The 26,412-nt window shown below is 37.0% G+C and overlaps 1 protein-coding gene across 1 annotated transcript; it reads left to right on the forward strand.

The window, feature by feature from the left end:
* The first annotated feature begins 9,348 nt into the window (after nucleotides 1-9,348).
* LOC126817720 (galactose-3-O-sulfotransferase 2-like) lies at nucleotides 9,349-13,329 on the forward strand. Its single transcript, XM_056100608.1, has 2 exons — nucleotides 9,349-9,473; nucleotides 11,908-13,329. The coding sequence occupies exon 2, from the start codon at nucleotides 11,975-11,977 to the stop codon at nucleotides 13,121-13,123; it is 1,149 nt and encodes a 382-aa protein (XP_055956583.1). The 5' UTR covers nucleotides 9,349-9,473; nucleotides 11,908-11,974; the 3' UTR covers nucleotides 13,124-13,329.
* Nucleotides 13,330-26,412: the final 13,083 nt, after the last annotated feature.

Genomic DNA, 26,412 nt, shown 5'->3' on the forward strand with positions numbered 1-26,412 from the left:
TTCTAAAACAAAAGTCTCAAATTCGAATACATTGCTCACAACTGCAATTTTTGGGATCACGCAGGCCACAGTGGATCGGTGAATAAGGTGCTAGCTAAATAACAGGTAAGTCCAGGGTTGGGGTTAGGGTTAAGCTTTAACGTTCTGCTCCATCTGGACTAGTTTTGCCGCGACATACTGTTAATACTGCCAAAAATTCTTTACGTGCAAGGAAAAGTGTATAGGGTCCTCGGACTGTTTATTGTTCCAGTCGAATGACTGGACGGTTTCATTGCCTGGCTCACGAGTCTGCAACATCGACAATTAAAGACACAAATGTCGGTCGGATTGCTGAACGAATCAAGGGCTACGTAAGGTTAATACCTGCACTGTTGTTGTACCCAGTCGATGTTTTGTGGTAAAATATTTCTGGTATCGGCTCTTGCTGATCGCGGTGGTTGGTTTCATCTGTGGCTGTATTTAGTTTTGTTCGTTTGTTACTATAACTGTAGTTACTTCCCTTGCACCGTGATGTGTCTTGTTAGCTGATCGGCTTCCGTTTCCTTTTCCCGTCGTTTCATCGTGTAGTACATGTATAACGAGAATTGGTTACGAGGAAAGTACAACTAGGCCATTCTACATTAAAACAGCACGATACTTTACTTAAATTAGTCCGCCTGTGCGCTATTGTTTTTAGCACCAACTCCAGTCGATGCGACATGTACTTTCCTGTGCTTGGGGAAGACACTGGCCATTTTATAAGGGAGTTAATGACTATATTTTGACATAAAAATGATTGTCACGTGCGCGCTGTATCATAAGGTCTGTCATTGAGTCAACTGGCATGGTTTTGATTCCCCAGTTTTACGTGGCAAGGAGTAGGGTTGCCTGTCCAGCCTCGTGGGTTTTCTCCGAGTCCTCCGGTTTCTTCCCACTGCTAAAGACCCCCTACGCGCAAGCGAATTACTGAAATAAAATTGAACCACGTGTTAGTTCCGAAATGACCTATTTTGTATCGAGTGGACGTTAAACTCTCTCCCCCCCCCTCTCTCTCCCTCTCTCTCTCTCTCTCTCTCTCTCTCTTTCGGAAATTAATGGTGAGTAAAATTTCAATAAAAAAAGTTTAAACCGAGTTATTAGTAAATGAATACTGAAATATGATAATATGAAACTAATAGGGAAGTAGCATCGCGTGCTCCGTCCAGAAGAGTGTGTATACTGTAGCCTACCATAGTTATGCATCGTTAGTACAGTGTGCTATGAGGGAAATTTTGCCCGGACACTATTTTGCACTACGGCCTAATTCCGACTGTCAAGGGATCTTTTACGTGCACGCCAATGTGTACACGGGACCTCGGGTTTTCGTTCCATCCGAACGACTAGACGGCTGTCCTTGTCAGGCCCTCCGTCCTGCATCACTGACAAGGGCGAACCACGCCGGAAAATCTGGATGAACTTTATCGGCCAATACAGGTATCGAACAACCTACCTCCAGACTAGCTAGCCACCGTGACCCCCCCCCCCCCCGCCATATTCAAACGTTGTCTATCCAGATCAATAGCATGAGACGCGATATTAGCAACTAGCGTATTTTTTAGACTTTTTGTCCAAGTAATATGATAATTACTGACTTTATTCAACTTGTTATTTATAATCACGTGGGGAATATCCAATAAAAACTTAAGATATGTACACGAACTGGATCAGAAATACACCCCCACCCCCGTAAGAATACCAGTCCATTATTTGCTATAAGATAAGCGTTTTCCATTTTCATATTACTATGAGGTGTTCGCCAACCTAACTAATCATCAATTCGAATTATAATATCAGTCGGCAGTTTTGGAATTTCATCCGTAACCTTTTCTTGATCTGTTCTGCGAATCCATAAAATTGTTTTATATAAAAATCATCGAATCGGACCAATTTGAAAAGCCATGTCTGGTGCCACGATAGGTTTTGGTTGTCCAGTAAAATGTTTTTAAGCAAGTTCTAAAGCGTGTCTGTCTCTAAGAATCGTGGTTAAATTAGTTTGCTTTTCGTAAAGATTTTCACAATATCGGAGGTGAATTTCTCCACCAGATATAAAAATACTCTGGGGAAGCAGAAATTAAATCCCAGAAACATATAAAATATTTTCTCTTTGAAACGATCATTAATAACCCACTCTACACTGTTAAAAATCGGCGTAATTAAAAACTATAAGCAGTGTTAATTAAGTGTAAACTTTACATCACAGCTAGCGTTTTTAAAATGTAACACTTTCACAAGGATAACCAACTAAAAGAGCTACACATTACAAGTGTAATCGATAATCATGACTACTGAACACCTGAATAGGTGTAATTGTGGGGTGTTTTAGATAAGCTACACCACTACCAATGTTATACTGCATTTACACCAAAGGATGTAACAATTATTGGGGTATAAATCCTTAGCAAAAGTGTAATCGATATTCATGAGCACTGAACACCAGGATAGGTGTAATTGTAGTCCCTAGAGGGTGTTTGGAATGAGCTACACCTCTACAAGCGTTTTATTGCAATTACACCAACAGGTTTAATTATTATTAAGGAAACACTCCTTCGAATAAGGTGTTAATTTTACGCCGTATCTTGCGTTACAAAAGTGTTTGTATATACTCCAATTTGAGTGGTTTTGTATCATGTATAATAATCTTAATAACATTTCATAACGCCTCAAGTGTAGATTATTTTAGCTTGTATACACTTAAAGACGTGTAAATTATCCAAAATATGACCAAATACTATATCTTGATTAATTATTCTTAATTCAGGTGAGGGACATAAATGAATAAACCACATTATTCAGCTAAGTTATCAGGATATGTGTATTGATTTTTCCTCATGATTTATATTCATTGTAAATTGATACAGATTGTCTAATTGCCCAACAACAATTGAATTTGAATCAGTCTGATGGATATTTGTCAATTTAATGTCGTTGTAAAATGAAGTAAAGTAGGCGACGGTTTATATGAAATATGGGTCAGATTAAACGCCCTATACTAATTATCATACTGACCGATTTGAAACTTCAAGTTTTCTGAACTTAGAAGTCGTTGGCTTGAAATAAATATACAAAATAAATTACACCCGCGTTGGCGTAATGATTAAAATGGATGTGTAATTTACAAACCATCCTTGAGGGGTAATGCTTAAACTACACCCACGGGTGTAAACTATTTAAGTGTCACATTACACTGTCTGGGTGCATGAGGCAAGTTGCACTACTGGAGAGAGAGAGAGGGAGAGAGAGAGAGAGAGAAGGAGAGAGAAATGGGGTTTAACGTCCACTCGACACAAACTAGGTCATTTCGGGACTAACATATGGTTTAATTTTATTTCATTAATTCGCTTGCCCGTAGTGGTCTTTAGCAGTGGGAGGAAACCGGAGGACCCGGAGAAAACCCACGGGGTTGGACAGGCGATCCTACTCCTTGCACGTACAACCGGGATATATACACTACTGGAAGTGGCAACTAGTTTCCAAGTTGTTTTGTAATCACAGTAATAAACTAACGTTTTATTCATTCTTTGGAATAAGTTATATTTATAGCACGGTTTTCATGAGTTAACAGGTTTAACCAGAGGTCGTGTGCTATAAATGACTTGTAACATTGACACCTGCTCAACATGCTTGTTGTTATTGCACATAAACCCCACCCCACTTCTTTATATGATTTCTACTAAAACTAGTGTAAACCAGCAAAGGTGTGCAATAAAATTGAACATTATTTGCACGGTTAAGTTCCACCCAATCTAGTAGATCTGCATATTCAACGAAAAGTACAAAGGAAGATTTCACATCCATGTTACAATATCATTTCACCAATGGTCATAGCCGGGTCCCCTTTATTTACATGTAAGGCAATATCAATAAGCATTACATTTTTATAAGGCTTCTTTAACTCGATAAGAAGTTCATGGTGTATTCTTTGTGCCTTCTTTATTATTTCATCTCTTGTTGTCAAAAGGGTGAATATTTATCATAGAGGGCTTTGTTCACACTGCATACCCTTCACCACGCCATTTAAATCAAATTAAAGAGCTGTGAATGTATACCAACGTCCTCATACGACCTATATAAATATAAAAAATAAGATAATATATTATTTGTATTCATGTTATATCACGTTGCTTTTAATCTTTTCAGTGGTTAATAAAATACCCAAGTATATGTAGTCAAACCGGATACAATAGTAATCAGTATGATCGAGACTAATAATGGGGTTTAACGTCCTACTGTTCTGAAGACGGGCATACGCCATACAGTGTGCTATGAGGGAAATTTTGCCAGGACAGCGGCACTACGGCCTACTCTTATATCGAATTCCAACTGACAAGGGATCTTTTACGTGCACGCCAATGTGTACACGGGATCTCGTTTTTTCGCAACATCCGAACGACTAGACAGCTGTCTGTGTCAGACCCAGTGGCGGATTAAGCTCCACCAAGGCCTGAGGCGGCAGTTGCTGGAGGGCCTTTTAGTTTTTAGAATTAGAGCCAAGGTAGTTGCTAACATTAAAAACGTAATGTAACTTTATATGCCCATAAATGACGTCACGTGGATACAATATATTAAGCAAGACATAACCGAAAACTTACAAGGATTTAACGTACATTGTAGGCCTACGTTTAAAAAATAAGATCAGATCTCCAAACAATAGGGCCTATTTAAAATGGCGTGGGCCTAATTAATGTTGATTCCCGTTGGGTCTACCCCCCCCCCCCCCAACATTCATTGTCTATGCGTTTTTAATCGTATCAGACAAGTCTAAAAAAAAACAGTAGATAATAGCGTATCCCACACATTATATTATTACATTAAATTACATTAGATAATAGTGTATCCCACACATTATATTATTACATTAAATTACATTAGATAATAGTGTATCCCACACATTATATTATTACATTAAATTATTATAATTATAATATGGTAGAATAATACATTATCATGACAGTGGGTTATAAAATATAGCAACTGTGTTTTAGTGATATACTTATTATGACATTTGTTACTCCGTCTTCTGGGTAGATAGGTATATTATGATCATTGATTGCCTGGAGTAAAATTATTTATGTACACGATTTTTATTCAGTTAATATATCATGAACATTGCCACAAACAAACCCATCTCTCTCTCTCTCTCTCTCTCTCTCTCTCTCATATATAACGAACTTTACAACACGAAATCCATAATACAACTATCAACTTTTCTCAACACATTACATGTATCTTTATCAAAATCATACATTAAGATATTCAGAGAAAGAGAAATGGGGTTTAACGTCCACTCGACACAAATTAGGTGATTTTGGGCTAACATGTGGTTTAATTTTATTTCAATAATTCGCTTGCACGTAGGGGTCTTTAGCAGTGGGAGGAAACCGGAGGACCCGGAGAAAACCTACGAGGTTGGGCAAGCGACTCTACTCCTTGTCACGTACAACCGGAGAATCGAAACCACGCCAGTTGACTCAATGACATGTATGATACAGCGCGCACACACTTTTTTTCTTGTTAATATGTTTATTCAGATATTGAAGTATATACAGACATGTCATACACATGAATAAACAAAAATACATTTTGATATACTAAACATATTTACACTTTTACATATGAAAGAGTTAATAGGTAAGGTTTAAAAACATATTTTTTGGGGTTTACAGCTATACACAGTATGAATATTTACAGTGTTTACATTAAAAGGGGTAATTTACAAAGTAAAAGTCGAGGGTATCTACAAACTCTTTCTAAAATCTAATTTAAAATTTCTATTATCTTCATGTAAGGAATGGCGACTTAATGAACTTATCAATAAAATTTGACATATTATTCTTAAAAAAATTACTAATATTGTATAAATTCTCTTTTAATATATTTTTAATCAAGTTAATAATATTTAATCTACAATTTGCGGCGGTTATAAATAGCTTGTCTGGCGGAGGATAAAACATGCGGCGGTTATAAATAGCTTGTCTGGCGGAGGATAAAACATGCGGCGGTTATAAATAGCTTGTCTGGCGGAGGATAAAACCACATTACAAAGTTCCATATGACTGTTGTTATTAGACGTAGATTGCACACCTAACAGTAAACTTGGTGAATTTGATATATCGATTATTAATCTCTTTAAGTAGATATATAATATTTGTAAGACAATTACATTCTAAAAACATATGAATAATATTTTGTATATCTATTTTACATACAAGATATACATTAGAATCAATAATATTAACTTTATACAATTTATCCATAGTCCAAATTATATTATGCGCTAGATCAATACTAGAAGAATTCTTGTTTAAAAAGATCTTTCGATACAAGAGGACACTTAACATTTATATCATTCTTCTTCCAGAAATAATAAGACGTGGGATCGGAATCAGTATTATTAATTAATAATTTATAACAATATTTACAAGTAATATCTTTTGATTTAACTAAAAAATCATTAATTTTAAAAACAACATAAGAATGATTTTCAATCCTGTTTTCAGGAATTGTGGATTTTATTAACTCATAATTCTTTAAAACTTTATCATTATCGAAATTATCATTAGTATCTTGAATAATATCTAAAACAGAATGGTTTTGGAATAAAACCGTGTTTAACATAAAATATAATATCATAAATATAATTAATACCAGATGACTGAAATCATTTAAAATTCTTAAGTTATTATTAAATAAAGGTTGAATTGAAATATCATTAAAGTTTATAGGTTCACGAAATTTTAGCTAAGATAAAATCCAAATTTTAGTAATTTGATTGGATAATATTAGGTTGATTTTAGTGCTTAGCCAATCAAAATTGAAGTGTCTACTAAAATTTGGATTTTATCTTTAGTTAAGATTTCGAGAAACAGGGCCCTGGTCTCTTGCCATTATTTAAGTCATTCCAAGCAGTTAAAATATATTTGTAAAAAGCGGGTAAATTTGATAAAGTATGCTTATCTAAATTCAGTTTAAAAATATCAATATAATTATTTGAACATGTAGCCATCCACCCCCCATATTTATCTGTACAACTATACATAGTCTTTTACAAAACAAAGCATAATAATATATATATAAATAAATTGTAATACACTATTCGATCCCTGCATTGGCTGAGAAAGTTCATCCAGATTTTACGACGTGGTTTCTCCTTGTCAGTGATGCAGGACGGAGGGCCTGACAAGGACAGCTGTCTAGTCGTTCGGATGGGACGAAAAACCGAGGTCCCGTGTACACATTGGCGTGCACTTAAAAGATCCCTTGGCAGTTGAAATTCGATATAAGAGTAGGCCGTAGCGCGGCTGTCCGGGCAAAATTTCCCTCATAGCACACTGTATGGAGTATGCCCGTCTTCATTAGCCCAGTTTAGGAGCAGAACAGTAGGACGTTAAACCCCATTTCACATTCCTACAGTCTAGACAACATGAGAACACGTAAAATATGCAGTAAATATAGGTTACAATAAAATGAGGTTAAACTTTGAGCAAACGATGTCGTTTTCATTTGAAAGGTATTGAACATAAACTTATCAACACCTTTCAAATGAACATAATCGAAACTTAAACGCTAATATTATTTATCCAAAGGGGGGGGGGGGGAGGAGGGTTAGCGCGTTGAATCATAAGGTCTGTTACTGAGTCAGCATCATAAAATCTGTCATTGAGTCAACTGGTGTGGTTTCGATTCCCTGAGTGTACGTGACAAGGAGTAGGGTCGTCTGTCTAACCCCGTGGGTTTTCTCCGGGTCCCCCGATTTCCTCCCACTACTAAAGACCCCTACGCAAAACCGAATTACTGGAATAAAATAGAACCATATGTGAGTCCCGAAATGACCTAGTTTGTGTCGAGTGGACGGTAAAACCCCAAACCCATCTGTCTCTCTCCGACGTGGTTTCCCCTTGTCAGTGATGCAGGACGGAGGGCCTGACAAGGACAGCTGTCTAGTCCTTCAGGTGAGACGAAAAACCGAGGTCCCGTGTAAACATGGGAATGCACGTAAAAGATCCCTTGGCAGTTAGAATTCGATATAAGAGTAGGCGATAGTGCCGCTGTCCGGGCAAAATTTCCCTCATAGCACACTGTATGGCGTATGCCCGTCTTCATTAGCCCATTATAGGAGGAGACCAGTAGGACGTTAAACCCCATTTCATTTCATTTCTCCCTCTCTCTCTCTCTCTCTCCCCTTCTATCTCTCTCTCTCTCTCTCTTTGATTTCATGGATACGCATGCGTGAAGAGCTCTAAATATTTGTGTTGAAACAGACAGTTCGTCAAATCGAACTCGGCCAATCTGATTAAAACACAGATCCTATTTCGTTTCGTTTATTATAGTTCAAATTTCGTTTTACTTGATTAATCAATGTCTTACGTCATAGAGTCAAAAGCCGGGCACGTACGACCCTTGACACGACCTTCCAGTACAACGAAATATAGATCTGTATTGTAATCATATTGGAACTCATCACGGGACTCTTTAAAAGTGGAAGGAAACGATCCCCAGTGAAAATAGATACTGTTTAACAGAAGATGATTCATGCTGAATATGTTATTTATTTTTTGTTTCTGTTGAATGGGATCGTTGCTAACGGTGACAGACACTGGCATTGATCGCGAACAATGATGTCGTTTCCTTAGAAATATATAAACATCTCGATACAACCGTAGAAACATCTTCTTCTTTTTACATGGAAAGAAATATTTGTCTTGAAATAATCTATAGCTAGTCAACCTCATGGATAAATGAAATGAAATGGGGTTAACGTCCTACTGGTCTGCTCAGACTGGGCTAATGAAGACGGGCATACGCCATATAGTGTGCTATGGGGGGAAATTTGCCCTGACAGGGGCACTACGGCCTAATCTTATATCGTATTCCAAGTGCTAAGGGATCTTTTACGTTCACGCCAATGTGTACACGAAACCTCGGTTTTCGTCCCATCCGGGGGGTTGGATGGCTGAATGGTTAGCGTGCGCGCACGTTATCACGAGGCCTGCCATTGAGTCGACTGACGTGGTTTCGAATCCCCGGTTGTACGTGGCATGGAGTAGGGTCGCCTGTCCAACCTCGTGGGTTTTCTCCGGGTCCTCCGGTTTCCTCCCACTGCTAAAGACCCCTATGCACAAGCGAATTATTGAAATAAAAATAAACCATATGTTAGTCCCGAGTCTAATAATGACTGGGGAAGTAGTCAGTCTATCGAATTGCACGATGTTTAAATAACCATTACGGCTAATTTAACGTCGATACTACATGTATGAATACATCTCTATATGAGTTTACCGTAAAGCAACAGCCAGCAGTCAATACTATATCTATATATAATATCAGCTAGTAGCGTCTTTTAACCTGTTTAAATGTCCACACCTACAAGCTATATTAGCTATCGGCCTACATCAAACAACTGCCATTTACTAAGATTGTCGTGAAAGCATGACGCGATTTACTGGATACAGGTTTGTGTAAGTAGTTGATATTTTAATATTCAGGGACATTATTTTATTTTCCAAGGTATATTTAAATTGTGAAACTAGATACAAGGATTATGGTGATATAAGTAGTATGATCATCATTCGATTTCGCTGTTGTACGTGACAAGGAGTAGGGTCGCCTGTCTAACCTCGTGGGTTTTCTCCTTGTGCTCCGGTTTCCTCCCACAGCTAAAGACTGGAGAACCACGAGGTTGGAAGGCGACCCAACTCCTTGTCACGTACAATCTGGAAATCGAAACCATGTCAGTTGACTCAATGACATACCTTATAACATAACGCGCACGCGTTAACCTGAATAGAAGGAAATAAGGGTAAAAGATATTGGAATCAATGTGTTTACCCTGCAGTGACCCAATATAATTAAAACTGTGTTACAATTGTTTAGTAACTGCAACCATAGTCGATATGCACGAATTCAATGGGGGTTAACATCTTGCTTTTGTAATATGACCAAGCCTTGATAAAACCTCGAAGAGAAAATTATTGGAAACTTTTGTAACTCATCGATTGACGAACGTTTTTAATCCATTGTCATGATAATATATTAATTCACATATGAATAATTCTGCATGGCTCATTGATAATTATATAGAAATTATAGCATTAAAAACCGTCAATAAGGGCAAACAGCTAGCTTAGAAATGAAATAGGGTTTAACGCAATACTGTTGTGCTCCGAACTGGGCTAATGAAGACGGGCATACGCCATACAGTGTGCTATGAGGGATATTTTGCCCGGACAGCGGCACTACGACCTACTCTTATATCGAATTCCAACTGTCAAGGGATCTTTTACGTGCACGCCAATGTGTACACGGGACCTCAGTTTTTCGTCCCTTCCGAACGACTAGACAGCTGAAAAATCTGGATGAACTCTCTCGGGCAATGTAGGGATCGAACAACCAACCACGCCGGAGCTAGCTCAGTATCTTATATATTGTATAAAAAGCGGTATTTAAAAATCCGTATAATATGTATATGGTTTAAACAATATTTATTCATAAAAAATCATATATTACATTACAGATTTAAAGATATGATACAAAAACAAGCTAAAAGATTATATAAATTATGGTTATGTTACCTACTTGTGATATTTGAAGAATATGATAATGTTAGGTGCGGAACACTTCGCTGTTACACTGACATAAATAGTTATTTTTATAATTGATAAAAACAAACCCAGCGTAGAAACTCTAGTTAAAATCAATATACTAAAACAATAGAAACGTTTGACTGTTCTACTTTGTACACTATGCTTCAATATTCCGATCTTAAAGATCATTTGGATTGGTTTCTGGATAAAGATTTTAATGGAGCTTTTGGGAAAGGCAGAAACTTGATAGCCATTTACTCAGAAGTTGCTAAATGGATTATAAAACGGCGGAATTCCACACACTGTGGTTTTTGATAAGTCTAGTCGTTCGGATGGGACGAAAGACCGAGGTCCCGTGTACACATTGGAGTGCACGTAAAAGATCCCTTGGCAGTTGGAATTCGATATAAGAGTAGGCCATAGTGCCGCTGCCCGGGCAAAATTTCCCTCATAGCACACTGTATGGCGTATGCCCGTCTTCATTAGCCCAGGTTAGGAGCAGAACAGTAGGACGTTAAACCCCATTTCATTTCATTTCATTTGGTTTTTGATAAAGAACGGTTTCAAAACATCATACATTTTCTCATTGATAATGCCATTTGAGGTTGGGGATCAGATAATACAGCAAACCATTGGTTTACCAATGGGAACTGACCCCGCCCATTTATGACAAATGCACATTTATATAAATACAAAGTAGCTAAAAGTCTGAACTATACTTTCCGATACATTGATGACATAACACCTATCAATGACAACGGAACAAATATAAAAGTGAAATATATCCCCTTGAACTAATATTAAATAAAGAAAATTCTGGCACTATAAATGCATCTGTTCTGGACCTGGATATTAATATAATTAACAATAAATTTAATGTCGGTATTTTCGACAAAACGGATAAATTTGGCTTTGAAGTGGTAAAATATCCGTCAATTTATAGTAACATACCAGATGCCACGCTATATAATGTTTTCTATTCACAGGCATTACGATTTTTCACAACATGCAACAATAAAGAACTATTTCTTTCTAGAATAAAATCTCTTTATGTTAAGAGAACTGCCAAAGGCGGAACATAATCACGCATTTTAAAAGAAATTTCGAAACTTTCATTTCTTCAACATACCAAGTTTGACATTTCCTATAAGTATATAACCGACTACATATTGGATAATGATCTAATTTAATAATTATTTTAAATTTTCTGCAGTTTCTTAAATCTATATGGATTATCGCCCTTAATTTATGCCTTTATATAAATACACTTGGATTGGGTTGATATAATATCTACTTTCGTTTTTTACAGTTTTGGTGTAGTGTGATGTGTCCTGTTCCTATTTGCTGTGTATATCAATAGAGATTGCGTTAGTCATATGTTTATTTCAAACACTATATATAATACAAAATCTCCATTTAATACTCGTCATCCGTATTCACAGAACACAAACAAGTCACATGATTTACATCTGACAGATTACGAAATAAAACCGGAAGTCACGACTGGCTCACACAAGCTCACCGGTTATGCGCAAGACATCAACTCCATCAACTGCTTGCCAATTCAGAATATAGCTTTTTTAAAGGTTCACAAATGTGGAAGCAGCACTACGTCGAATTTACTCCACCGTTATTCAATCAAAAATCATCTGAACACTGTTCTAACAAAAAAGAGTAACAATTATTGGATTCTAGGCAGTGCAAGTGAAGTGATTCCCTTACCAAAGGGCGAATATTTTAATATTTTGGATCTTGATACTTTTTATAACAAAGCACTTTACCAGAAAGTTGTACCACATGCCAAGTTCTATTTGGCTATAATGCGTGAACCCGTTTCGCGATATATTCCGTTCGAATTTGACGGAAGTTTTCATGGAGGTATATTTAGAAGGGATAAGTCTCAAGTGTACATGTTCGAGGATCCGAATGCTGGCGATCAACGATCTTTACTCCAGCAAATGAGTAACGAATTTGGATTATCCACAAGCAGTCGTTTTGACGACAAACTAATCAAATCACATTTGGAGACCATAGATAAAGAATTTAGTTTCGTCATAATTCGTGAATATTTCGATGAATCGTTCATACTGTTACGTCGACGACTGTGTTGGCGAATGCAAGATGTGCTATATATCCGCATGAACACGAATTTAAAAAAGAAGCCATCTCCCATTACCCCGAGCGGAAGGGAGAAGCTCGAAAAACTTTTAAAAGCTGATGTAATTTTCTACAATCATTTTAAAAATAAATTATTTAAATCAATTCATGAATTAGGTGTGGGATTTCTACACGAAGTTTCGCATTATAGACGTGTTTTAAAATTAGTGAGAGATTATTGTGTGCATGGTAAAGATATGTGGCCAAATTTAGATATTGAAGCGAGTGTTTGGAATGATAAGTTCTCCGTCAGTAAAGAGGATTGTGAATTGATGCTATTGGTAGAAGCCCCGATGGTTAAAATGATGACGGAAAAGGCCATGGCGAGATACCAAGCATCATTAAAGCCCCAAGATTCCAAATCCTAATATCAGTTGCAGGATATCCAACCATTCCGGTGTTTGCTTACAAATGTATATTACACACGCCATTTTGAATCTCCGATGGCTGTAATCAATGGTGACTGTAAAAGCCATGGCGAGATAACGAGTTACGTAGAATTCCTAAATTCTCACGGTTAATAACAATACAGCCCAGTCCGGTTGTTGATCGTATAGTCCCGATACCATTTGTAACGGAATAAACAGTTATCTAGATAACATGGCTGATCTTGGGTGTCTGTTCGAATGGGGTTTATCAATATTTCTTTTCAGAAGGACCACGAAGTATTCTTTATATTGACCAAATCCTAACTTGACCTCATGTTAGTTCTGATTCGTAACTTCTATTTTCAAATATTTTTACCCCCCCCCCCCTCTCCGCAATATAGATAACGTGTCGTATGACTAATCACAAATGTTTATTTTGTCCGGCCACGGTGGCTAAGTGAGTAAGAAGCTGATTCGCTAGCCCGCTGGTCGCAGGTTCGATCCCTGTAAGTTCATCGGGATATTTCCGGCGTGATTTCACCTTGTCAGTGGTGTAGGACTGAAGGCCCGGCAAGGTCGACTGTCTGGTCGTTCGGATGGCACGAAAAACAGACGTCCCGTGTACACGTAAAAGATCCCTTGGCAGTTGGGAATCGGTATAAGAGTAGGCCGTGGCGCTGCTGTCCAGGCAAAATGTTCTTCATAGCACACTGTATGGTATATGCCCAGTCGGAGCAGAACAGTAGAATTTTTTTCTGAATTTTTCCTTCCTTCAACGTGTCATGAGACTAATCCCCCCCACCCACCATTAATATATATCTCAAATGTTTATCATTTAGCGCGGACACTGTTTACCGATGAAATTTAGAAAGTTGATATACACTGTCATGATCGTCAGCTCATATGTGATCTCAAATGTTTACCGATGGAATTTATAAAGTTTTTTATATGAAATGTGATTTATCTGCCATATTCACGTTCTTTGTTTTTGCAAATAATCATATTAGTGTAACACGTGACAAAACATAGGCCTATGTATGAATCGCTTTAGAATCAGAAAGCTTATATGACAGTTACATACTACCAATATTTGATTATTGCTCTATTATTTGGGGAAATGCTACCAAAAGTAGATTAGACATTCTTTTAAAATTACAAAAGAGGGCAGCAAGAACTATACTTGATGCACCGATTGAAACTCCGTCCACCTCTTTATTTACTAAACTCGGTTGGCGTACCCTTACACAGAGGATTCTTTACAATAAAATTGTCTTATCATTCAAAATTATTACATTTAATACTCCACTTTATCTAAATTCCTATTTAATTGAAAAATCTCTTGTTTCCAAAACGGATATCTTGCTCCGTTCACAGACCAGTAAATCTCTTTTTCTTCAAAAGTGCAAAACGGAATCCATGAAACGTACTTTCATTATTCTGCATGTCTTTTATGGAACAATCTGCCTTTTGATATAACTCATTTATTTTGCACACTGAAGGAACCATAATATTCAACTGATGACATACTTATTATTTTAACTTGCAACTGCATTATATTTTATTTTGTGTCTAATTATAGTGTTCTTCCTATATTCTACTTGTATAATGTATATGTTTTGTAGTTTGGGAGTTTGGGAGTGACTTATCAAGTGACATATCCTGATATTACATGTATATATGTCTTTGTAGCTTAGGAGGGACCTATGGAAGATTAGTTTTTTTGTTTTTTTGCAAACTAAATACGGTGCCTCATTAAATAAATTTTTTATTATTATTATTATTATTATTGACGTCACAATAGTTCAATATGGCGTCGTTGTCCTTCCTATGATAACAAAAAAAGAACACTACGTTCACGCTGAGCCGAGTGCTACGTCAGGTTACCGTCCAATCCCATTTATTTCTGTTGCGTTAAAATAATTCGTTTAATAGTCAACGACACACTTTGTAATGCTCTATCACGATTCGTGCTGCGATTGAAATCGTGGTTTTAATCGTGGTGATCCTATCAGGTCTTTAAAAATATCTGCATGTGGCAGATCGTGGACTCAATAGGGACAATCCTACCGTAACACATCGCACGAGTTTAACGTCCACTCGACCCAAACTAGGTCATTTTGGGACTAACACATGGTTCAATTTTATTTCAATAATTCGCTTGCGCGTAGGGGTCTTTAGCAGTGGGAGGAAACCGGTGGACCCGGAGAAAAACCACGAGGTTGGACAGTCGAACCTACTCCTTGCAATCGTGAAACTAAACTTCAGACTTGTGTATGTTACATTAGGCGAAATGAATCTACAGGTATCTAGGAAACCAGACTTGTGTATGGATCTGCTATTAGTTGTAGCAAGCTGTTGTTAGTTTTTATTTTGATTAAATTCTTCAACATAAAACGATATGTGTAATTAGTCATAGATGTATATTTAATTGGTCTACATGTATTAATTATAACCGACATCTGTGTCATACCGTGAACAATTATATTTCCACATTTCTTAAATTGGATCGATATTGTTATGTATATTTGCATTGGATATATTATTGCCTTCCGCCTGTCAGCAGGGGGCTATTAAAATGAGTCTGCCCGTCTGTCTGCCTGTCCGTTACACTTTATGGAACATAATAACTCTCCTTCTAATTGTACTAGAATGTTCAAACTTGGTGTAGGTGTTTATTAGGCGAATGTCATGATGGAGTTGGGAAATGAGCATTTTCTGCTTAGGCTAAGCAGAGGTAATCAATTGGATTGGTTGATGCTATGGGAGACGATAACGTTAGTTCTAATTAGATGAGAGTGATGAAACTTGGTGTATAGTTTCATTATATAAATACCTTGACTAAGTTCGATAATGAGTATTTTTTGCTCAAGGTAAGCAGAGCGATAAGCATTTTGATTGATTGGCAGACACTCTGGAGCTAGATAACTTTGATTTTAATTGAGTGAGAGTGGTGAAACTTGATCTATAATTTCAATACATCAACACCCTGACTAAGTTCGATGACGAAAATTTTCTGCTTAGGCTTAGTTGATACTTCAGTCTGATAGGTTGAGACTTTGGAACACAATAGCTCTACTTCTAATTTTAAATGAGGTAGAATGTTAAAACTTGATGTAAATGTTCATTAGGTGAATGTTTTGATTGAGTCCAATGATTAACATTTCGAGCTAAAGTTATATTACTTGTGTGTGTGTGTGTGTGTGTGTGTGTGTGGGGGGGGGTTATGTCCTTTAATACTCTCTGTTTATTACTATAATAAAGTAATAAATTTTATATACGATGTCCTTATAACGGGTGGGGTGCGTGTGTATGTGTTTATCATAGTATGTAAGTTTTATAAAATTAAACATATTATTATCTACTTAACAGTTATGGTGCATGTATCTATGTATATATTATAGAGAGAGAGAGAGAGAGAGAGAGATGGGAGTTAACGTCTACTCGACACAAACTAGGTCATTTCGGGACTAACATATGGTTTAATTTTATTTCAATAATTCGCTTGCGCATAGGGGTCTTTAACAGTGGGAGGAAACCGGAGGACCCGGAGAAAACCCACGAAGTTGTATATATTATAAGATTAAAGTGGTAATACTTTACAGTGTCCTATTGCGGGTATGTTTATAGTGTTTAGATAATGTGAAATTAAAGGAATATAATTTACGATATCAAAGGTAGAGTTTTTACGATGTCCATATTTCAAGAACATTAAGTTTTATATTATGGAAGCAAACGTGTATAGTTAGTATTGAGAAACTGGACACATGGTACGAATGTGATAAATAGTTTCGTGAATCAAACACAAAGAACACTTCCTCACCGACAAACCGATAACGAGAGAAATGGTACGAATTTGATAAAAGAATTTAGTGAATTAAACACTGAGAACACTTCCTCACCGGCGGTAAACCACTTGGCTAGTAATATTCAACAGTTTTATTATCAATCGATAAGTTGTATCAGGTATAACAGAGAGAAAGCATACATTATCTCGTGCACAACACTCGCCACTAATTAACAGCTACATGTACTGATGAGACGAGAAGGGATATCTGGTATTATAAAGAGTAAACAGACCCCTCACTTGGCGTTGGCCAGTAAAGTTCACAGAGCGTGGTTCCTCCTTGTCAGTGATGTAGGACTGGAAAGGAACACAGTATAGTCACTCGGTTGGGACGAAAAACACATTGGCGTGCACGTAAAAGATCCCTTGGCAATTGGAATTCGATATAAGAGTATTGTATGATGTATACCCGTCTTCATTAGTCCAGTCGGAGCAGAACAGTAGGACGTTAAACCCCATTTCATTTGATTTAGTTATCCAGCTTGATTTAGTCGGTACTTGTAATTAAAATAAAGAAATGGCTTGATAATACGAGTGGCGTGGTTTCCATCCAACCTAACCCCGTGTTTGATGTACATCATACAAGATAATACGAGTAGCGTGGTTTCCATCCAACCTAACCCCGTGTTTGATGTACATCATACAAGATAATACGAGTAGCGTGGTTTCCATCCAACCTAACCCCGTGTTTGATGTACATCATACAAGATAATACGAGTAGCGTGGTTTCTATCCAAGGATTTTAGCAATACCCTAACCTCGTGTCACTCTTGTTAATTAGCGTTCGCCCTGTTAACATCTAACTGTGCTTAGTGGATTAGTGGATTATTGGATTATTGGATTATTAGGATTACTCTCATATTGTAAGTTATATTTATTCTCTTCTTCGCTTTTATTTGATATTTGTTTTAAACTATCAAGTTAAACTCGTCATCTGAACAACTCAAGTTAGCGGGCGGGCTAATCTTAGTTGTTCAACAAAGTTAGGCTTCAGACTTTCGTCCCTTTTCGACTCCTTCCCAAAATCTCCCACCTTTTATTTTGCAATTGACTTGTCTTTTCTTTTTTCTTCACTCCGTTTTATTCTCCATTTTACTTTATTCTATATTTTCTTTCTTTTTTATACCTATTTGCATCATCATGGCAATGAACTTCGCCAATGCCTTGGTTAACTCACCAAGAAAACCCCAACCAGCTCTCGCATCAAGATCGGTGCCGGAGTATAAATTTATTGTATTGTGTACTCCCAAAAATGGGAAATCTTTTCAGGGCACAAAAGTGTCCAAAATAGGAGATGAAATCCGTATGATATCAATCTAGACAGTTACACAATGGTAAGGGCCAATCAAACGGAGGCGGACTGGCGATTTATGTCAAAAATAATATCCCATTCAGTAGATTAACAGTAAACCAAACAAATAAATTAGAGTTAATGGCGATTAATATTGCTATAGGAAATAATCAATCTCTAAGCATAACAGACGTTTACAACCCCCCAGTCAATAAATTAAAAAATACAGATTACGATAGGATTTTTAAACAAATTCCGGGAGACAATCTAATTATATGTGGGGACTTCAACTGCCACAACACGGCATGGGGCTCACCAACAAGCGACAAAGACGGGATAGAACTGTACGAGTATATAGAAGACAGCAGTTTTCTATTACTCAATGACAATAATAGCGAACCAACTTTCGTCGGGAAAACTAGTAAACAAGGAACCCACATAGATCTGGCATTAGTATCAACAAAACTATACCCCCATTGCAACTGGGAAATAGGTAACGAAACCTTAGGAAGTGACCACGTAGCAATCCATATCTCCGTATCTTGCAATACTAAAACAGAAAACACCAAATGTCAGGCTAAATGGAAAAGGCTAAATAAGGCAAACTGGGAACTATATAAAAACTTGTGCAATGGGTGGGATTTTGAGTCAAGAAGGCATGATAATATAGACACATTTTCAAATAATCTAACTAAGGCTATAATAAGCTCAGCAGAGCAATCTATCCCCCGAACAAAAGAAACTAACAGGAAATCCCCCAAACCTTGGTGGTCAGATAATCTACAAACTCTAGTCAACATCCGAAAATCAGCGCTACGAAAATACAAACGTAGGCCGAATGAGGAAACTAGAACTGACTACCTTGAAGCTAAACTTTCCGCAGAGACAGAAATAAAAAAGTCCAAGGAAGAAAACTGGCAAAACTTCTGTAACTCCCTCAATGATCGAACAAATACAAAAACAGTATGGAACAAAATATCAGGAATCACCGGTAAAAAAGTAAGACAAAATATACCTCTATTAACCTATAAAACCGAAACAGCCTTAAATAATACGCACAAAGCAAACTTGTTAGGACAGAGCTATGCAGATGGCTCTAGTAACAACCAACACAATGAAACATTCAAGGCCATTAAAAGTAAATTCTTAAAAAAACAACCTCCAATAATACAAAAAGATGCAGATAATGAATCAGATCTAAATAGTCCCATTAATATAGATGAGTTGAAAAAAGCATTACGGACTAAATCCGACAGTGCAGAAGGGCTAGACTGTGTGAAATACACAATGCTGAAAAAAAATCTACCCGAGAAAGCACTGGTGTTAGTCCTTGATATCTTTAATCTCTCATGGTCCAACGGAAAAACACCACAAGAATGGAAGACTGCCTCAGTCATTCCCCTACATAAGCACAATAAAGACAAAAACGAAACGACGTCGTATCGCCCAGTCAGTCTCACATCTACATTAGAAACAATAATTACAAACAGACTAAAATTTCACTGTGAAAGCAACAACATCTTCACAAAACAGCAAAGTGGCTATCGTTCCGATAGGTCGACAGCAGACCATATCATTAGATTACAACATGACATCTCCAAAGCCTTCACAGCTAAACAATATCTCTGCGCAATCTTTGTTGACATAACAAAGGCCTTCGACCTTGTATGGGTGGATGGTCTTTTACACAAACTCCACAACGCGAAAATCAAAGGCCGAATGTACAAATGGATTGAAGACTTTCTGAACGATAGGCATATCAGAGTACGCGTAGGTAATTGCTTAAGTGACAAATTCAAAATGGAAAACGGAACGCCGCAAGGATCCGTTATCAGCCCAATACTATTCAATATAATGATAAATGATCTTCCAAGCTACGGAGGGAAGGGCACAGAATCCGCACTATTTGCTGACGACAGCTCGTTCTGGAAAGCTTCAAATAACATAGGTATAATCAAACAATCGCTTCAATATACCCTAAAACAAATCTCAAAGTGTGCAGACGACTGGGGTTTCAAAATTTCAGAAGGGAAAACTGTAGCAATAATGTTTCATCCGACTGACACTAACAGGAAATAGACTTAAATCTTAGCGGCTCAAAAATAGAATTCAAAACAGAAACCAAATTTTTAGGAATGATATTTGACTCCAAACTTTCTTGGAAACCACACATAGACAGCATAGTAAGTCGCACATCGAAAACACTCAACTTAATGAAATACATCAGAGGAACGCAATGGAGCGCAAATAGAAGCACTCTTATGTTAATATACAGAGCACTCATCCGCTCGGTAATCGACTACGGATGTCTGGCTTATGCAAATGCAAGTTATACATAACTAAATAAATTGAACATAATACAAGGTAAAGCATTAAGACTAGTAACAAGAGCAGCAATAGGAACCAAAACAGTTGCCCTTTTACAAGAGATGGGAGAACTCCCGCTCGATCTCAGGCGAGAGGAACTGTCACTCATGTACTAGGGTAAACTGCAAATGCTAAAAGAAAAATGTCCGACATATAAGTGCCTCCAACAATTCAAACGCATAGGCTATAGAAAAAATACGCGTCCCATGACATTCGGGCAAATGTCAAACGATGTCTTAAATAAGCACGGTTTAAAAGGAACAATCATAGAAACAAAAACTTATCCCGTCACGCCACCCTGGCAACTAAACGATCCAATCATCAACACGCACCTAATTAACGTTACAAACACGCTAATCCCATAGCGGCTAGAGCACTAGCATTAGAACTAATAGACACCAAATGGGCAGACTATCTCAAAATCTATACAGATGGATCGAAAAATAATACACAGGGATTAACAGGGTGCGGCATTTTCATACCCAAAGCAAAGCTAAACATCAGGAAAAGGATACCAGAACATTGTTCTGTGTACAGCGCAGAACTGATGGCCATTAAGACTGCAATAGAATGGCTAGCCACGCAAATACACCAAAAAGCCGTTATCCTATCAGACTCCCTAAGTAGCATCAAATCCATCGAATCAGATTATTCCAAAAGCAGACAGGGCATAATCCACCAAATTAGGGATATCAATCTAACAATCAAGAATAACGGAAGAGAGGTAGTCCTTGCATGGATCCCCTCCCACATCAATATTTTCGGCAATGGACAAGCTGACAAGCTAGCCAAGGAAGGGTTGTCACTAAATGATATAGAAAATTTAGAATACAGCAGTCAGGAATTCACAAGCATAGCTAAAGATAAAATTAAAAATGCATGGAAAACCCGTCTAAAACAAGAGAATACTCATCGCTATCAAATTGATAGCAATCTTGTAGACAAGGTTTACATCAATCATCCCTCAATTAAAATATGCAAACTCATCACGAGGCTTAAAACGATAAACGTAATAAAAGACTTCACCTTTACACCAATTAAATGCCCATGTGGACAAATTGCGACCACGTCACACCTGCTAATCAACTGTCATCAATTAAACAAAGAACGTCAATCCGTAATTAAGAATCTAGCAGAGAGGGGAAACACCCTCTGTCTCAAATCTCTCCTTTCTCCACAACCTGACGATAGATACTGGACATCACAACTTGTCTGTAATTTTATTGAGAATATAGGCATGACCAAATATATAAAATAATAAAATTAATCAATTAAACAGTAGGACGGAACGTAAAAATGTCCTCTAGAAGGAAGCGTAAACCGCCCTACACTACTAATAAAACTCCGATAAAATTAATAAATCAATTTATACAATGTAGGATGAAGCGAAAAAACGTCCCCTAGAGGGAATCGCCACCTGTCCTACACCACAAATAAAACTATTAATTAATAAATCAGGGTGATAGTGCAAAAATGTCCCCATAAGAGGGAAACGCTACACACCCTGAAATATTCTTTACACTTTTATTTATTTGACTAAATAAGTATTAATTGTAGATCATATTAAGCCACCATATATGTATTATTGTATTTATTAACTCCTAATAAATTTTTGAATGTATATCATACTAACTTGCCATAAATGCATTTTTTTCCTCCAACCCCAGCCCCCCCCCCCCCCCGAAGCCTTACTAGACGAAATAAAAACAAAACCATCACAAGACCAGCTACTCTTTTTTCTCTAGCTTTCTCTTTTCAGGCGCTGGATTCTTCCTTCAGAGAACCAACAACAAAGGAATGAACAACAGAAATAATGACGAAATCAACCACCATACCGGACAACAAAACCAAATGGAAGGAAGAATGGTCCAGGCCTTACACTCACCAACAAGCCCCAAGGAAGAGTTGCACCGCCCTGCCATTCAACCGGACAAATCGACCAGACCGACGAAAATGACCTAAATATATATATATATATATATATATGTACATACTATGTCTAAATGTTTGTCTCTGTCCAAATGTTCGTCCACATTCATGTCTGTTTTGTTACAAATTCGTCTGTTTTGTAAACGTCCACTTGCACCTTTTTTTTCTTGTATACATAACATGTATACATTTTACGTCTGCTTCCACCGAGGTGATGTCGCAGACAATAACATGTTATTGTCTGCGACATCACCTCGGTGGAAGCAGACGTAAAATACAACTAACTAACATCAACAACTCGTGTCTGAAGAACATCATACAAGATAAAACGAGTGCCGTGGTTTCTATCCAAGGATTGTAGCAACAACCTAACCTCGGGTTTGATGTACATCATACTTACTGGACTCTAACCAAGTCAAGATCTTCGTCGGGTAGATATCGTGTTAGTCCCAAAATTATCTGTCTTATTATTTTATACTGTAACGTTGAAACAACAACAATATATTTATGACGTCACTGCCAGGACAATAGAAGGCTTGATCTCGCTTTAACTACGTACATCTTATCAAGGCCTTCACGTAATACCCCGCATATTGCGGCACTAATTTCGATTGGGTACAAGCCCAACTTATGAGCCTATCAGATTCCTCGATCGTCGCGAATACCAAGTCTCGCGCTTTCAAGCTAAAATGTCTACCTTATGAGCCTATCAGATTCCTCGATCGTCGCGAATACCAAGTCTCGCGCTTTCAAGCTAAAATGTCTACCTGTCTACATACTGCTCACGTGTATGTAGATAACATAGCTATAAGTTCGGGAATTGTGAAGTAAACAAGCAACGGCGAGATGTTGTGAAACTCGCAGTCGTTGCTTCAGGAACATGTGTATAGGGAGAGTTACGACAACTCATTTCCAGGCGACATTTTGGGTCCCAATTATGACGCCATAAAAACTATGACGTCATGGCGTCTTATAGCTTTACTTAAAGATACATTGTGGGAGATTAGATAACGAGTTGGCAGTTCTCACTATAATAGTTAAAAACTAGATAATGTAAAGGGCAATTTGCTGAAAATATCATTCAAATCGATCCACTATGAACTAGCCTCGATCATCATTACTAAAGTCGGTACGACAAAAATCCTAGTCTCGATTATCTATAATTTAATCATTAAATCGTGAAGGAAAGTTATGCAGTAAATCGGATCATAATCCACTAGAGATCACAGGCTAGCGATGCCATCGAGAGTTGATTATGGTCTGGATAAGTTAATGAATGTCTAATTAATAATTTAGATAACATTTCAGGCCTAAAAAAAGACCTGCAATAGGCAGATTTAGCTCTTGCATAATGTATGTTTAACAAAACATTTTATTTTTTTCTTGGTTTAACGTTTTACGGGTCCTAAACAAATTGCAAAAGAAACCAATGCAGTTTGGTTCAATGATAAATATGTCAGACAAAATCATATTCAATATCGGCCAAGGCAAAATGACATGATTAACAGAATTCAATTTGGCGATGTCTCGTAATCAGTGTCTTTCAGTGGTGGGAGGATAAATATTTATTTTTAAATTCCTCAAACACAGAGTGGTTATGCCAGCGAAGTGTGTCAAAAAATCGAATTTGACAATTATCAATTAAAAAAATGTATTTGTCATTTGGTGGCGGGCATTCCTTTCAAAATGACTGCCAAATTTGGTAATATAATACCATTTAAAAAGGAAAAACAATGGAAAAAAAAGAAACAACATTAATTTTGTAATAAAAGGGCAGCGATAATCTCAAAAATTTAATTTCCAAAATGGTGGAATTTTAATCAAATGTCATTTCCTTCCGTTGGGTATGACTTGTAATATGTGGTATATTAATCCCGAAATGACATACTTGCTCTTAAATGAATATATTGTTAACGCTCTTTAAACATCTAGATGCAATAGACTGGTTTAGACAATTTTAGCTATATTGAAATGTTGGCAATTAAGATCCAATTATAGTTTTTAGTTACACACTGTTAATCACCTATAGAGTTTAATATACATTATTCAGCTCGACGCAAGACTTAACATGAATAGGTGCAGTTCGTTTAAACTTGAATGTAGATATTATAGTTCTATATAGGATCTTTCGGTTGAATCATATCATAGAAATATCTTATTTCATAGCTTTACGTATTTGTCGACATTGAGGTGTACTTGTTCTATTGTTCCATTTAGCCTATGAATTTTCTTGTTTCACTTGACTGAACAAAACATTTTGTAGGAATGCAGGCTTTTATAGATTGAACAAAAAGTTGATAAATGTTGAGATGTGTGGAACATGCTCGAGACGATTTGTAACAAACCTCAGACACGATATATATTTGATACTTGTTGAACATCAGAACAACATGATTATTTCATTGGAAATGGGGCGCAAATACCCAAAGGAGTCGGCCCCCTTCAATGTCTGTCTACCTGTGGAATAACATGTACATTATTTGTATCTGTTAAAATTTGTGCGGTTTATATATTTAGATTAATATTATTATTTACGCATGGGCGGGGAGTGATAACGTCTTACCCCAAACAAATAGCAAAAGAAACCAGCAAGTTTCGAAGAGCTATATCTCGTATCACAAGTCACTTATGAAACATAATATGCCCGAAACACATGTCACGCTAGACAGCTTTTATTTGGATTACACCGATTTTACACTGATTATAAGCTACGCTGATTTTAAATGTTTTTAAATGTATTATCCATTAGTCAATTTAAAGAAATTTCTATTTTCGAAAAATTGATGATACAATTAATGATCGATGACCGAAAACTGACACACAATCCGAATGGCTCCAGACCAAACAATCATGGAATTTCAGGCATTTATTTTGCCGGCTAGAAGGCAAAAAGGTTTTATCTCCCAAATTATTTAAATTTTCATTTTTCACTTTACCCGTCTGCACAAAAAATCTGATTTTTTAAAAGCGTATGCAAGTTAAATATATTTAATAGCGCTTTTATCTGGTTGATCTTTCATTTCATTTTCTTATGAATTAGACTATATTATTATAACAATAATGTGCGCTTTTTGTTGTATAATAATAAAAATAGTTTGTTCAGCTATAATTTTCGTTTAAAAAATGTATGTTTTATCTATTTTTCGCGGAATTCTATGACATATATATCCACATCCATGTCGGGGCAGGCAACTTCGACACAACAGTATGATAGAACATAAAATAGATAGTGAGTAGGTACAATTACTTGGGACCCAAGATGGCGTCTTTGTACACTTGACGTCATATTTTCATGACGTCAAATGAAATTTCTGGCTTCACAGTAGTCGCAACTTTATCTATTATACAGCATTGGGAGGGGTTAACGTCCACTCAAGTTAGGTCATTTCGAGACTAAATTTGTAAATTCCTTTGAAGTGGGAAGCTGCATTACATCTATGGTAATCCGAAAAAACGTTTGTATTATAGTGGGGGAGCCACGGTGGCTAAGTGGGTAAGACGCTGGCTCGCTAGCCTGGAAGTCGTGTGTTCGATCTCTACATTGGCCGAGAAAGTCTATCGTGATTTTCCGGCGTGGTTTCCTCCTTATCACTGGTGCAGGACGGATAGGACGAAAAACCTAGGACTCGTGTATACATTGGCGTGCACGTGAAATATACTCTGGCAGTTGGAATTCGATAAAGAGTAGTCCACAGTGCCTCATAGCACACTGTATGGCGCATGCTTGTCTTCAATAGCCCAGTCGGAGCAGAGCAGTAGGACGTTAAACCCCATTTCATTTCATTTCACTTCGTATTATAGTGAGTACATATCCTAAAGGAATTCGGACTTAAAACTGAATATTTTATACATGGGTTT

This window comes from Patella vulgata, chromosome 4 (assembly GCF_932274485.2).
Source record: "Patella vulgata chromosome 4, xgPatVulg1.2, whole genome shotgun sequence".
Classification (NCBI taxonomy): Eukaryota; Metazoa; Mollusca; class Gastropoda; family Patellidae; genus Patella; species Patella vulgata.